This window comes from Diadema antillarum, unplaced genomic scaffold (genome assembly GCF_040938485.1).
Source record: "Diadema antillarum isolate AM-2024a unplaced genomic scaffold, OU_Dant_1.0 seq00000368_RagTag, whole genome shotgun sequence".
In the NCBI taxonomy this organism is placed as follows: Eukaryota; Metazoa; Echinodermata; class Echinoidea; order Diadematoida; family Diadematidae; genus Diadema; species Diadema antillarum.
In genome coordinates, this window is record NW_027271369.1 from 1,066,157 (window position 1) to 1,080,387 (window position 14,231).

The 14,231-nt window shown below is 40.1% G+C and overlaps 1 protein-coding gene across 1 annotated transcript in view; it reads right to left on the bottom strand.

Annotated features, from left to right (window-relative positions):
- The window catches only part of LOC139731321 (cGMP-dependent protein kinase 1-like), an 88,554-nt gene extending 80,296 nt beyond the window's left edge, over nt 1–8,258 (bottom strand). The window contains exon 1 of the mRNA XM_071642208.1: nt 6,006–8,258. Coding sequence (XP_071498309.1) covers nt 6,006–6,322 — 317 coding nt within the window. The 5' untranslated portion in view covers nt 6,323–8,258. The remainder of the gene's footprint in view (nt 1–6,005) is intronic.
- Between the last annotated feature and the right edge of the window lie 5,973 nt (nt 8,259–14,231).

Below are 14,231 nucleotides of genomic sequence, written 5' to 3' on the forward strand. Positions count from 1 at the left end.
CAACTTCAGACTATACCACGCTTCATCATATGTCGATACACGGGTTCAATTGGTGGTGTCACGCGTGCGATGCATTATATTGACTGATAAGCAATCTTTAATGACAATTTCTGCTTCTGACACGCAATCGACTCGCTTTGTGCCACCTCCACAAACACCTCGGAGTGCACTTTGGAGGACGAACAGACGTAGAGAGAATAAGGTGAGGAGGAGGGATCTTGGATGAAGTAGGACAGGTGACAACTAGAGTCTTAAAGATAACTGTACTCAGCAAATAGGTTATCAACACAGCAGTTCTTCACATTGTCGATGTTGTGTAGTTTATACAGTATGCACGACCTTTTAACTCATTGTCATAGGGAACCTGCATGGCTCCTGTACACAGTATATGAAAATTTGAGATTCACAGGGAATGGGTTGATACCTCTGTCACTGTCTGTTATAACATGTTGCACCGCAGGCAATGTGCTTCTATCTTCTCCCATCCGTTCGAAGTGGAGTGATCCATGTCCCGCCAACATTAACCTCGCTTTTCAACAGAATTTTGTTAACTAACTTTTATGCGAGGTGCATGATACAATTGGAAAACGATTGTATCGAACTGAAAGTGGTGTCTAATTTTGCGCAACTTAAAAGCATGGTCTATCAAAACGGGTGCACGTCACGAGTTGGACACTCACGAATCATGCAGCCCACGAGTCATACAGCCCATGAGTTGTACAGCCCACGAGTTATATAGTCCACAAATGATACAGCCCATGAGTTCGACACTACGCAAATATGGCCCATGAGTCCGACACTAGGCAAACAAGGCCCACGAGTTCGACACTAAGTAAAGAAGGCCCACGAGACCGATTAAGCAATGGCGAACTCATGGGTCGTTTTTACCTACTGTCGAACTCGTGGGCCTTTTTTTTTTTTTTTTTTTTTTTTTTTTTTTTTTTGCTTAGTATCAAACTCGTGAGCCTTGTTTGCCCAGTGTCGGATTCATGGGCTGTATGACTCATGGACCCTTTTTTCAATGTCGAACTCTTGGGCCGTATGACTCGTGGGTGTCAGTCTCGTGTGATAACTCACTTCAGCTGGCGGAAGAGATGAAACTCAAGTTTTGACATCGCAACGTCAAGAGAAGATGGAAGACGCATTTGACGAAATGTTAATTTTGGTAAGATGGGTAGATTGTGACGGGTGAATCACATGTGAAACTTCAGTCTGACAAATCCAGATACATGCATCCTTATCAATGAAAATTTACCACACTAATTTCACGTAAATAAGTGATAACTAACATTCAGATTTCTCTAATCTTTTCCGATATTAAAATAAGAGAAAATAATAGTCCACAGTGATTTAAAAAAAAAAAAAGAAGAGAGAAAGCAACGGAATATACAGAGACAGATCAAGGTAAAGAGATTCAGGTAAATAACAAAAGGTGACGGTTCATTCAGACGAAGCTAATTTGTTTTTCTCGTATGGCCAAGTACCAACACGTCATTACACCCCCTCAAACAAAAACATAATTATTCATCACCCTGACATTTTTCTTTGTCGCATTCATCCCGAGTCTATTATGCCAAGCCTTCCAAGGATTGCTTGGACTAGCTGTGATTGAGAGAACAGTGAAGAGGAGACACGACCCTGCCGACCACGGAACGTATTTTCGTTGCCAACCTGCCCTGGTCGGTGATAATGCGGGGATGTCACGGCATCGGTAAATCGACGAGAGACTCGCCGATGACAGTCTCGTGGGCAGGTGCGAACGATGGATTACAGTGTCAACACGGACCGAGTCTTGAGCAAATGGTGCGCATTCCGCGTTCGCTGCGTCACGGGATGAGTAGGGGAATTAGTTCACCTAATCCAGGTTGTAACAGAAGGCTCCGAGGGGTGCGTAGAACCTGGTACGGCATGTCAATGTGGTAGAATACTGAGGAAGTGGGAGACGTAATGAGGATGTACTGAATGTTTTTTAAAGTTTGATAGACGAAATCAATGATTGTGTAAAGTTTCTGAACATTTTACTTCTATGTATTATTGTCTCTTTAATGATTCCGGCATCTGAGGCTGATGTGAACACATAATGACTATATCAGGTTTCATTACTAATTGACAGCAACCCTCTCTCCTAAAATAATCCATGATCCTGTCGTTAAAGTGATCAGGCTCCGCTGACTGAATAAACAGCGTCCTTCTTTCGTTATTAATCCCGATGTCGGAACATTGATGAGGGCTATTTCGTGAAATAAAGTGAAATTGTGCATGCTAGAGACATGGTGACTTTCTCTCCTTGTTTGCTAAACAAATTACTCTCTGTGTTGTGGGGCGATGAGGCGGCTCATTTAACATCTATTGACCAGGACAAGAGGAAAGTGTGAGTGAAAGGTAAAGGGAAGAGAGGTCGAGAGAATTTGAACTGTGGCATTAGTAAGCAGGAAAGAGAAGCCGATGAGGAGAGAGAAAACATCTCTGATCTACCGCGAAAGAGGAAATCGATTAAATGGAGGCAGGAGAGGGAAGGCGGTGGTCAAGATTTGGGTGCAGAGTGTAATGTAGGCCAGAAGTTGGGGGTGTTGGAGAGAAAGAACAAATACCATCACGGGTGTACAGGTGCATGCCTGGTGGTAAACTTGCGTTCCTTTTCAGTATTAATTGACGTTCACTGCATGGCGCATCCCTGTAAATCATCGCTTTGGTAATCATTCACAAGCGCTTAAAGGGAGGCAGTCCTGAGAATTTTCACTGTGTGATAATTAAGAAGAGTAAAAAATATAGCCTTTCACCAATTTATACACGTGGAAAGCAAACACTGTCTCTGTACGCGATTTTTACAAAACAATTTCTGCAAGCGATCGTGTAGGAGCCTGCAAAAAGGTGCAACGTCATTGATGCCCAACTCACTAAGTTGACCGCCGTGCCTCAGAGAACCAATTTAAGTGTTCAAAATGATCATATCTGATTTTGTCATAAAATGTGCCAATATGTGGTTTTATCATTTCAAACAAAACACATCAAGCTTATTTATACATATAATTTATATAAAAATAAATAGTAAACATGAATTCATAAATAACTAGGGAGCTTACGCATGACGAGCAGAACACAGCTGGGAAGAGTTGTGCCTCGGTGACGTCTGACTCTCCGCCAAGACTTGCTCATTAGCATAATCACCATGCAGATTCACACTTTTTCAATCAAAATTTACGAGCTTATTTGATGATTTGCAAGTTTGTTTTTGGTGAAAGTAGTTCATTGGAGGTACCAACAACATATTTTTTTTTGAAATTCGTGAGGACTGCCTCACTTTACGGTTTCTCTTTTTCTTTGCTTCCCCGAGTCGTTTGCGACCAGCTGCTGCTACGGCGAGAAACAAGCGCTAACTTTATTCATCCAACACTTCGAGATATTCTCATGGTGCTAATGAGATAGAATTAGGGGACAACTTCGTCATTGTACAGTAAGAGTGTACAATAAAGATCTAGGATATCAGATCAATGCACATAGTAACCATAACAACGATCTGAGTCGTGCTAATGATGAATTGCACTTCCTACTAGCAGAACAGTGAACATACAAGACTTACATCACTCCCTTGGGCTATGATGGAATAAAGCGAATGACGACAAATGGGGAAAAAAAGATCTTAATCAGCACTCTATCCACTGGCCATGATCTCATATCATACTTGTAATGTATGTATGTATAGATGTATGTATGTAGGCCAATGCATTTAATGATAACAACATAAGTGCAAAGTTAGTGAATAACTTTCATGGAGAGAGATTCACATGATCATATTCAACTTGTATTTGCCTGAATTAACAGTGATTTTGTTACGCAAGTTCCAGGTGTCAAATGAAATCATCGTCATTATAATGGACTTAAAATTACCTTTAAAGAAGAGTTTATCAGTGTATCAAATGTTGTAGGATGATCTTAAACCCAATCTAAATGTACTTTCTGGAACTGATTTTAAAATTCTCAAACCAACGCTTTCGTTTTCCCTCTCCAACGTATCAAAGAGCAAACAATAGCAAGCCCAAAGGATGATATTGACCCCTCTTTGGGTCAAACGAGACGCAAGCCTGATGTTGGTGAATCATTCTGGAGGGAACCTATGATTCGGTCAATTGAGCGAGTGAAAAGCCTTTCGGGTGGCACAGTCTGATTTGTGGCGACTCCTTGAAATAGCACTAGAGCGCAATGTTCACGCGTCACGGCAACGCGACGCGGACCCATTACGTCACTGCGATATTATTTCCGATTGGCTGGAGACACACGCGGGAGAAATCACTTTGGGCGAATATTGTGAATATCTTAACAACTTCCTGCAGAAGAATAACTTATTCTCGACTCACTCGCCAGAAATCGACGCACAAAACACACTCGTCACAATTGAGTACAGTCAAACTGTACAAAATCATGGTAGGTTTGGTGTACATTTACAGTATGCACATGTCTTTCAAATTTTTCCACTTAACATGCATCGAATGTTTTGGCTCAAAGATTTAATTCTGCATTATGCATCCGGATATTGTAATATTCACAGAAGTAAAGTATGTATGCTCGTGTTTCTGCGTCTGTGTTCTAGTACATGTATGTGTGTCTGCGTGTGTGTGTGTGTGTGTGTGTTAAGCTCTTGTGAGTCATCTGTATAGATAAGATTTATTGCTGTGCAATACACTTGCACAATACTGTACACTAGTACACAGCTTGTCTGTTGTCCCAGTCATACAACAATTTTGCACGTGTCATTGGGCAAGGTTATCAACCCAGACTATCACTCAAACCTTTAATCACTTACGGAGAGAAGAGCCTTAAGGCAAACTACAGTCACGCCTCATTTCCACCATGGTTTTCAAGAGATGCTTTTCTTGGCGTCAAAAAAGACTGTATCAATGTATCAATTTGAAGAAGTTGCCTCCACCACTTGTCCACGGCGACGATTGAACTAAAGTCATGTTGTTTGTTTGTTTTGTCCGAACACACCTTTTTTTCCCTTTTTTTTTTGGATGTGACATTATACACTTGGTCATCTGTGTCCATTGAATGAAATAGACGTTCAATGAATAGAAACATCGGGAACTATCGTAAACTTTGGGTCGAATATAACAAGGTCATACCGTCAAACGTAAGCCCAATATCAAGAGTGATTGTTTCTAGGCTACAGAGGCTACAGGCCCTATAACATCCTCCAGAAAGGCAGAGTTCTAATAGTCACGTCATCTTGCTAAATTTAACACGCGACTCAAAGGCATTTGGTCCATACTGTACGTTAAGCCATCATCTGACATCGGGGAAACACTTTTTTTCCCTCATATTTTATATATATTCCGCTTTTAAAGATAAATCTGTTGTGGGCGACAAATTAGATCATTATGAAAAGAAAATAGCGTCACGAGAAGGCTTCACTCTCCTAAGGATCACTCGTACGAGCAGACACGTTGCCTTTTTTTTTTTTTTTTTGAGTACTGATCCGTTCTATTCCGAGTGTGTACAAAGACCCGAGATCTGTCAGCATTCCACACATTTATTATCGCTCTTATCTCTCTCTCTCTCTTTTATAACATCATATATAATACTATATATATATATATACATGTAAATTATGAAAATGTAATATATATATATATACATTTTTTCTTTTCCATATAACAGTGAATATCAGTGGTGTTAGGTCTTACGGAAATTTGAAGATGCGCATAACTCCGTTTCGCTATAAACAGCTGTAGAAGCAGAACGTATCTAATTAAAATCGATAGTTTGTTTTTCAAAGGTATATGGTCGTGTGATGAAGATAAATATTGGCAATAATTTTAGAAAACTTTTTCCTTCACATCGCACCTCAAATAGGCATTCCAAGACTCGCACTTCTCGATTAAATCCTCTTTCTCTCTCCTGGTATCTCAGTCCTAAACTTTCTATTGTATTATTTCCTCAATATAAATTCATCAATCTTCACACGGGTTGATGAAGACAAATGCTACGAGAAGATTGGGCAGACTTACGAGGGTGACTTCGGGACGATCTTTAGTTCAAGGGTTGAAGTATCGGGTAGATTGCCACCTGATTCAGCGGAGATACCAAGCCGTTTTTGTTTCGATCTCTGCATCACATGTTTAGTGGCGGGACGGATTACCGAGCGATACTTGTCGAGCTCGTTCTGGAGTCGCTGTATGAACACGTCCTTCTCGTCGAGCTCGAGCTCCAGCTCGTCGATGAGTTCGTCGCGCTGCCGCAACTCCTCGATCTTTTCCTGCAGGGCGAACTGGAGGTCGCGTAACGTCGCCATGGCTGAGGCCTGTGGTACTGCGTCAACGTGCATCTGGACTGAGGAAGCTGTTTGGCAGGCGAGGGGTTAAACGTCGGAAGGAAAGAAATACAGTAACGAAGCACTTTATACAGGCAACGGGTGAATGCCTCCAGTTGACAAGTGATATTCCAAAATTATGAATCCAGGAGTTCACGAAGTCTTCCAAGATCCTAGTACGCGAGCAGAGAATATACATCCCAGGCCGATGTAAGCTGTTGGTAAAAGCAGATGCAGAAGGCATCTAATGTATATAGTGTGTAGGAAGTCACACAGAACACACGACAGCCTTGACAATGTACACAATGTCACGAAATAGAGTGGAGTGACAGTGCCTATCCTTGAATCGCACACATGTTAACCGAGAAGAGAAACATCAGCCTTCTAGGCAGTATCCTCTGACAACGAATAAAATCCACGCTTCTTCCTGGCGGTTCACAAAGGGTTAAGCGCGAAACACTTCCTCCTTGCTCCCTTCTGACATCACTTCATCACAAGGTGTTGTTGACGTTACAAGAGGGGCGGAAACAAACCAGTGGGCTGGCAATAAGTGATAAAATGTAATGCTAAATATAGTTGCTTGTTTTAATGGACGCTTTGGATGGCTTCTCGTAAAGCGTACACCACCACAACAACATTCGTCAAAATTGAGATTGGCAACCATTAAGACGGCTGTCATTTACGCCACAAGACACACAAGCTCTTCGTGCAAAAGGCAGAGGTTTGTAAGAGACAAGACGCAATCCCCGTCCATAAATGTCTTTTTGCGCGGGAGATTTACAACTCTCGCTTTGTTAAGTCAGACGACAGATAAACAAACGAACACAAACACTCTCCTCTCTTCTATAAACTCCTTGTTTCCTAGTCTCAGTGCGTGTATGATATCAGCGCAGGGACATATCTTCACACAACTATTTTCATTTCAATCTATCTGACGATGTCACGAATTATTTCGCCGATCGGACTATGAAATGCAACGTGCCGTCAGAGAATATGCCTTGCCACGTAGCGTGAGATACTTGAATAAGCACTTGAGGAACCAAAAGCAGAGGATGATTTCAAAATTCAGGACAAAAATGTCATTTCAGCGGTGCCTCTCTAATTTGATGCTCGAATTTCTAGCATCCAGTTCTTCGACTGAACAAATCTCTCCGGCTGAGATCGACGAGGTGAGAGTTGTAGAAATGCGTTATTCTTACAATCCGAGGGAGTGTTGACCACGTAGAGCGGGGATTACTTTTCTTTATAGTACCCTTTTCTCACCAATCAGTGACTCGCGTGGGCCATTGTGCTCCTCCATAACATATGTTTTACGAGACTCAAAATGTAGACATTGTTATATAAACACGATATGACGTTGCACAGAATCTCAGAAATATTCGAAGAAGTCAAAATCCAACTCTCCGTGTAAAGATGACCACTGCGTCGCGACTAAAATCCGTAAGGCACGTTTATTCTTGTCTCAAAACAAAACGGAAATATAAAGAGGTTCTATAGGGGATCATTGGAGCCATTCCACGTTTAGATCTTCCAGTTTTCGTACTGCGAGCTGATCTCAGTTTGACAAGACTGCTTTCGACAAGAAATCAAAGCGGGAGAAAAGGTTTGGTGTCTACACGCATATCAACCGAATAGCCAGAAGCATTCATTGGACAAACAGTGCAGAAGGTAAGGTCCTCAACTGGTACACAAATCCGTTAACTTTGGAGTTAATCAAACATGTTAAATACCATCCTGGCGATAAGAAGAATAAGCACGTTTCGCTAATCCGCGGAAAGGATAAAATAAATGCAATGCAATGCAGGTCCTTTGCATGATTCTGGCACCACACAAATTAATACATGCGGTACAATAAGATAGATAGAGAGAAGGAGAAACTAGTGAATTAGTATCAACGAGTCGCCTACAGTTCTAGCGGCTGTGTGAAGTGGTGAGCTCACCGAAAAGTGAATTATAGTAAAACTCGCAGCGAGATGCCTTCGCATCAATACCGCAGGCTGCACTCGTTATGTACGTCTCTGGCGCTGAATGGGGGCGTGCGTCTCATACAATTTTGATCATCTAGCGACCATGTGTGATTTGTAGCGCCCCCACTTTGACGACCAGCGTGTAGAATTTACACGCAGAATGCACAATCACCTGCGACCACGCTCTGTAGAAGATCGTAAAATGATTCAAGGGTGTTTTCACGCCGCTTACTTCGCGGTCACTCTTGAAATGGAATCCGCCAGATATAGTGACATTCACTTATCACTTGCACTCTCAGTACTTATTGCACGCCTCACGTTTATGTGTAAGAATGCTATAGCCCTTAATACCTAAATCACAGCAAAATCCTTGAAAGCTATCTTTATATATACAGCTCTGAAAGAAAAGCTTTGTGGGCCGTATTACTAAAATGTTTACACCTCTTTTGAATATTCCTCACTAATCCTGTTTACTCGACGGCACGCTGTGCTGTATTGTCGAGTGTTCACTGGTTGTTATGCTGCACAGTCGGTTTTGAAGGCCGGAACAGTGACTTAAGTTACCGATCAAGACTTATAAATGTGGCCATATACTGTATTCGAGAAGGAAAAAAACATTAGTTTCTACAGACGGCGATTTTGCAAAAACGACAAAACAAAAGAAAAAAACAAAACAAAACAATAAAGAAAGTCGATTGTGCCAAAAATATCATGTGATTCTTTGAGAAGTCATAATCTTTCATTCCCTCACTTTATATCATATTTCCATTATTGGGGCACATTCACATAATTCTGTACCTCCTCCTTGATAGTTTAAAAAATATTGGCGCCGTATCGAGATCCTTTATTCATATCAAAAACCATGGGCAATAGAATTACAGTATAATAGGGTGCAAACAGTTTACGTTTACTGTGTTTTGTGTAAGTTCGGATCAAATTAAAAAAACAACTACAAATATTGTAATAAATCAACAAGCGTGTTCACGCTGGATTTAAATGATTTGATACGCCATTTTTTTTTTCTTCTAACGTACAGAATTACTATGCAATGGATCAGTGTGCGAGTATGAGTGTGTGCGTGTGTATTTTATGTGTATGGCGTTTCGTAAGTGTGTACATGTGTTTGCTTTGGCTTGGATTTCCATGTTCCTTCAGTGCTATGACTGCAGTACGGTATTCCTTGTTTTCGAGTAGTTTACGTGTGCACAGTGACTCAAATCATTATAGGACAATGGCGCAATTTGGACGCTAATTACACAAACGAAGAGCCCACTCGAAGGTCTATACAAATGTAATGTAATCATGATGGGGGCAAATAACTGCATTTGCAGACCAAAAGGAGACTAAAGGAAGAAAACATATGTGATTTGATCCGATGTGATTTGCTTCATTTTCTTTTCATAGTTCCAGCCCTTCTTTAGTTTATTCTTTTTTTTTTTTTTGGGGGGGGGGTTAATTTTCTATTGTAAAGGGTAAAAAACCTCACACACATCTGGATTAGCCTTTTGAGAGATGGGAATTGGGGGGGGGGGTAAAGTGGACGTAGATTACCGTAATGCGTCTCTTACATTTCGAGAAAAAAAGATCAACCACACATACAAACACACCTCCAAAACAAACAAACAGAAACAGAAAAAAAAACCTATCAAAAACTTTATACAAAAGAAATCGAAAAATTCATTCAACTTTTTACATAATTGTAGTTTTGAAAAGAAAAGAACTGCCTCTCGCCTCCCATTTTTAAAAATAAATCCATTATACGATACTTCTGTTCAAACTTTTTAACAATAATGAACAACGCGTTTCACGATACGCTGTCTTACAGAGCTAAATATGAACTTGCGTATTACTGTGTTCTACTAATATTGCTACATTTTCTCAATCCTTATGTTTATGAAGGTGAACTTGTCCTTTAATCTGTGAACAGCTGCCTACAAGCCAGCAGCGCCATCAGGGTGTCGCTGTTGTGTTGTGGTGTCATTTTACCTCGTTTTTTTTTTTTTTTAAATAATGTGATCCATCCATTATATTTCCTGTTTAAGACCATTCTCTTTCCTTGTACCCTATACAGATTGATGATCTCAGCGACACAGTTACGGTGTTAATTCAAATGTATTACGCCGCTGGAAAATAAGGTCGACCCTCTACATGTTGGTTAATCTCGTTCTTTCTTATTCAGTTAGCTCCATGTAGCTCACTGGTTTATTTCGGGAGATACTGAATGCGCATGGAGATATTTCGGGATTAGCAGGTGCTTTTCTACGTTAGTCTTCAGTTCAGCGCATCACACATTTAGGATCAGTCGAAGATAATGCCATCACAAATACTAAGGGAAATCCGTATATAATTATATCCTTATTGTACGTGACATTTCTCACTTGTGTGGCCAGAGATGTCAATAAAAAGGGGGATATATCGTATAAGTATATGACAATGATTTTAAGGATTTTGATAATCGTACGGATTCAAGCGCGATTCGTTTGAATATATATATAAATATCGAGAATGACATACCGACATTCACAAACGCGCGCGCACACATAAACACACAGAATTCATGTAAATATTTTGAAGATCCTTGGGCAGGATTTAGCTCATTGCGTCATTGCTAATAAAAATTAAACTTGTCATCTCATATTGGGGGCGTATGTATGAAAAGTTCATAAAATCTCTCCGCCTCCTCGCATTTCCACAATCGTATGGTATGATGCAAGCGCAATTAGTTTTCATGCAATTCAACGACGATTGAGTAAGTTATATGATACAAATTACGCAAATATTCGTCATGTTATTCAACGAAAATTGATTGAGTAATATAGGCACATCATACATACATACACTACAAAAACGAAACAAAAAAAGTGCAAAAGTCGCGTGTTCAAATATTGAGACATGATTATTTCGTAGATAATTACATCGTAGAATCGTTAAAAAGAATACCTGCAATAGAAATTATGAACTGCACAAGTCCCGTGTTGTTACCCATACTGTCTTCTGCACATATAAAGATGTTCTGCAAAGATTTTCTTACTTAATTTTTCATTCACTGTACTCCAGCTTGTAGATCTTTAGAGATAAAGAGTATTACAGACTGCTAGTAATGCAAACATCGTTTGAATTTACGCTGTAGTCATCAGTATGTTTGGGTCATACAAATACGGATGCGACTTTATACAACAGGCAAATATACCATCAAAAATGAGTATGTCTTGTACACGCCTTTTTAAAGAACCGCGGAAATGTGTCTCATTAACAACAAATTCATTCAGCCTACAGGAACAATACAGACTCCATTTTTCCTACGCTGTTGGGATCCTAACACAATAATTATTTCGTAATGATTTGAAACACTGACGTAGTGACGTTAACAACAAACAGAAGAATAATAATTATACTCAAATGGAAAGACACCATGCAAGCGGAAAAAATGGGGTAAAAGCAAGAGAGCGTGTATAGGTATGAGGGAGAGAGAAAGGTTAGGACATAGAACAAATTTCATGCAATTTCAAGACCTCGACATACCGTAAATGCACACTGCTTCTATAAGCATCTGAAAAAAATTGAATTAGATGGGTGGCACTTTGCGTCATTTCTTGCAACCCCATCTCGCTGTGTCCAGTGATGTCAGAAAGGGAATTCGATTACACTGTTGATGCGTTGTGGCAGTGTAACATTTTCTCACCACTATAATATCGATCTGTGGCGTCACAATGCCCCCTGGCTAACCACGCCAACATGACCGTGTGCGGCCGTGAAGGGGTTTATACCAAACAAACGACGCGTGAAAAGGTGCGATAAAAAAAAATCCACGACTTTATTTCACTCCTTGAATGTTCGTCGTTGGCATTTGAATGCAATGTTGGCAGTGTCTGATATATTTTCTTGGTACTCATTAAATAACGCATCTGTTTGCTAGCCTTTCTTCCAAAACGTCTTCCAAAATGTAATTATCTCGGTGGAAAAAAAGAAGAAGAAAACAAACAAAAAAGTTTACACGATTCCCAGGAATTTAGTCAACCATGATGAAAAGCTGATGAGATCTTGGAGGTATTGCGCTTACTTGACATTTCGACTGCTTTTTTCCCCTTTTATATAATGCCACACTCTCTCTAAAAAAAAATCGAGTGAAAATTTTCACTCTAAAAAGAGTGACTACAAAAAAGAGTGAATTTGGAGTGAAATTGGAGTGAATTTTGAGTGAAAATGCTCATTTTCACTCATTTTGGAGTGACCTCAGGGATCACTCCAAAATCTTCGAGTGATCCCTGACGTCACTCCAAAATGAGTGAAAATGAGCATTTTCACTCAAAATTCACTCCAATTTCACTCCAAATTCACTCTTTTTTGTAGTCACTCTTTTTAGAGTGAAATTTTTCATTCGATTTTTTTTTAGAGAGATGAAGATTCTGAGACACAAAAAAGTTGCGTGTTTGCTGTAGTCTTAGTTCTTCTGTTTCCTCAATCAAGTTTCAAAGCTGCAAAACCGTGAAATGATCATTCATCATTTATTTACTCGGAGGAATATCAAGAGGTTTTCCTGAGTTTAAAACCGCCATCGGGCAGTTACTTTCCGCTGATCAGGATTATCGGTCATAGCGAAGACATGGGGCAGTAATAAAAAACTTTGCGAAAGTAAAAAGAAAACAAGAGTCATGTTGCTGTTATGCGCAACGATGACTGTCTAAAGAACTATATCTAATTCTTTTTGGATAGTTTTCGAGTAGGCAATTGGAGCAAAACTTTTACCTGAGCAACACTTAATCAGTTTTCAAAAGGCAGATAGACTTCCTTATGGTTGAAAGTTAAACTAAAATGGTAGATGAAACCAGTACGTCAGTACGTCCTGTCTCAGAGCAGCGAAATAACAAAACTACACCCGTTTCCTCCAAAATTATAAATACTAATATCTTCATAATCTTTTGACGATCCGTAAGGTATAGTAGGCCTAAGTAATGGATTAATACTGAAAAAGCGTAATATCAAAACTTCGTGACCCCGTAATAAAGATTCAAATGTTTTGCTTCAGGTATATACACACCAAAATAAAACAGGCGATGAGAAAATGAATACAGGCTACGGCTGTGATTCTAGTTTTGTTGCATTGGTGCATTGGTGCAATGGTTTTGTTTAGACAAAATTTTCTTTCTTTTAAAGAAGGTATCTCATTGAGCGGCGAATGTTTGCGAACGTAGCGAATTTTAGCAAATTTTAGGTTTTGTCATGGTTCGTAGAGTCTAAACAGTGGCAGATTCACAGTTTTCATTGTCGCAAACAGTCTTTCCTGTCGAAAAGAAATTTTGAATTTGTTCAAAATTTCTTTGAGACAATTTGCAACAACGTGCAACAAGCAAAAACTGTTTGCGAATTTGATTGCAACTGTTTACGAACCCTGACGAAACTTGAAATTCGCAACGTTCGTGATAAACATTCGCCGCTCTATGACATCCCCCCCCCCTTCTTTCAGAGAGGGGGAGCATGTCATCAAGTGTAACTTTACTGCAGGTTAACACTCGACACATTTTACCGTTTTAGCAGAAACGGGGGCTTTCAGCAGAGGGGAATCTAAACTCCAGCAACGAGCGGAAGCTGCAGGACTTGAGGTCCTCGAACAGAACATCCTTGAAAGAGTAAAGACATCCATGATAAAGAGGTTAGTCACAGTAATGGAAGAGAAAGAGAGAGAGAGAGAGAGAGATAGGGAAGATGTTCTAATTGGAGGCAGTGAGACATGTTCAAGTGTACCAGCTGTCAGTGTGTATAGTAGTGATGGGGTGGAAAGCATGTTCCATTTCTGCCATAAATTACTTCAAACTACCCCTGTTAGCCGCAGCCATTTTTCGAGGACGGAGACACCGTTGAAGGATCTCTCTACTTCTCTTACACTCACGGCAGTCTTCTCTTCTTCTCTGCTACTCCAGATTCCTGTCACTATTTATCACAAGCCGCAGCCAATTATC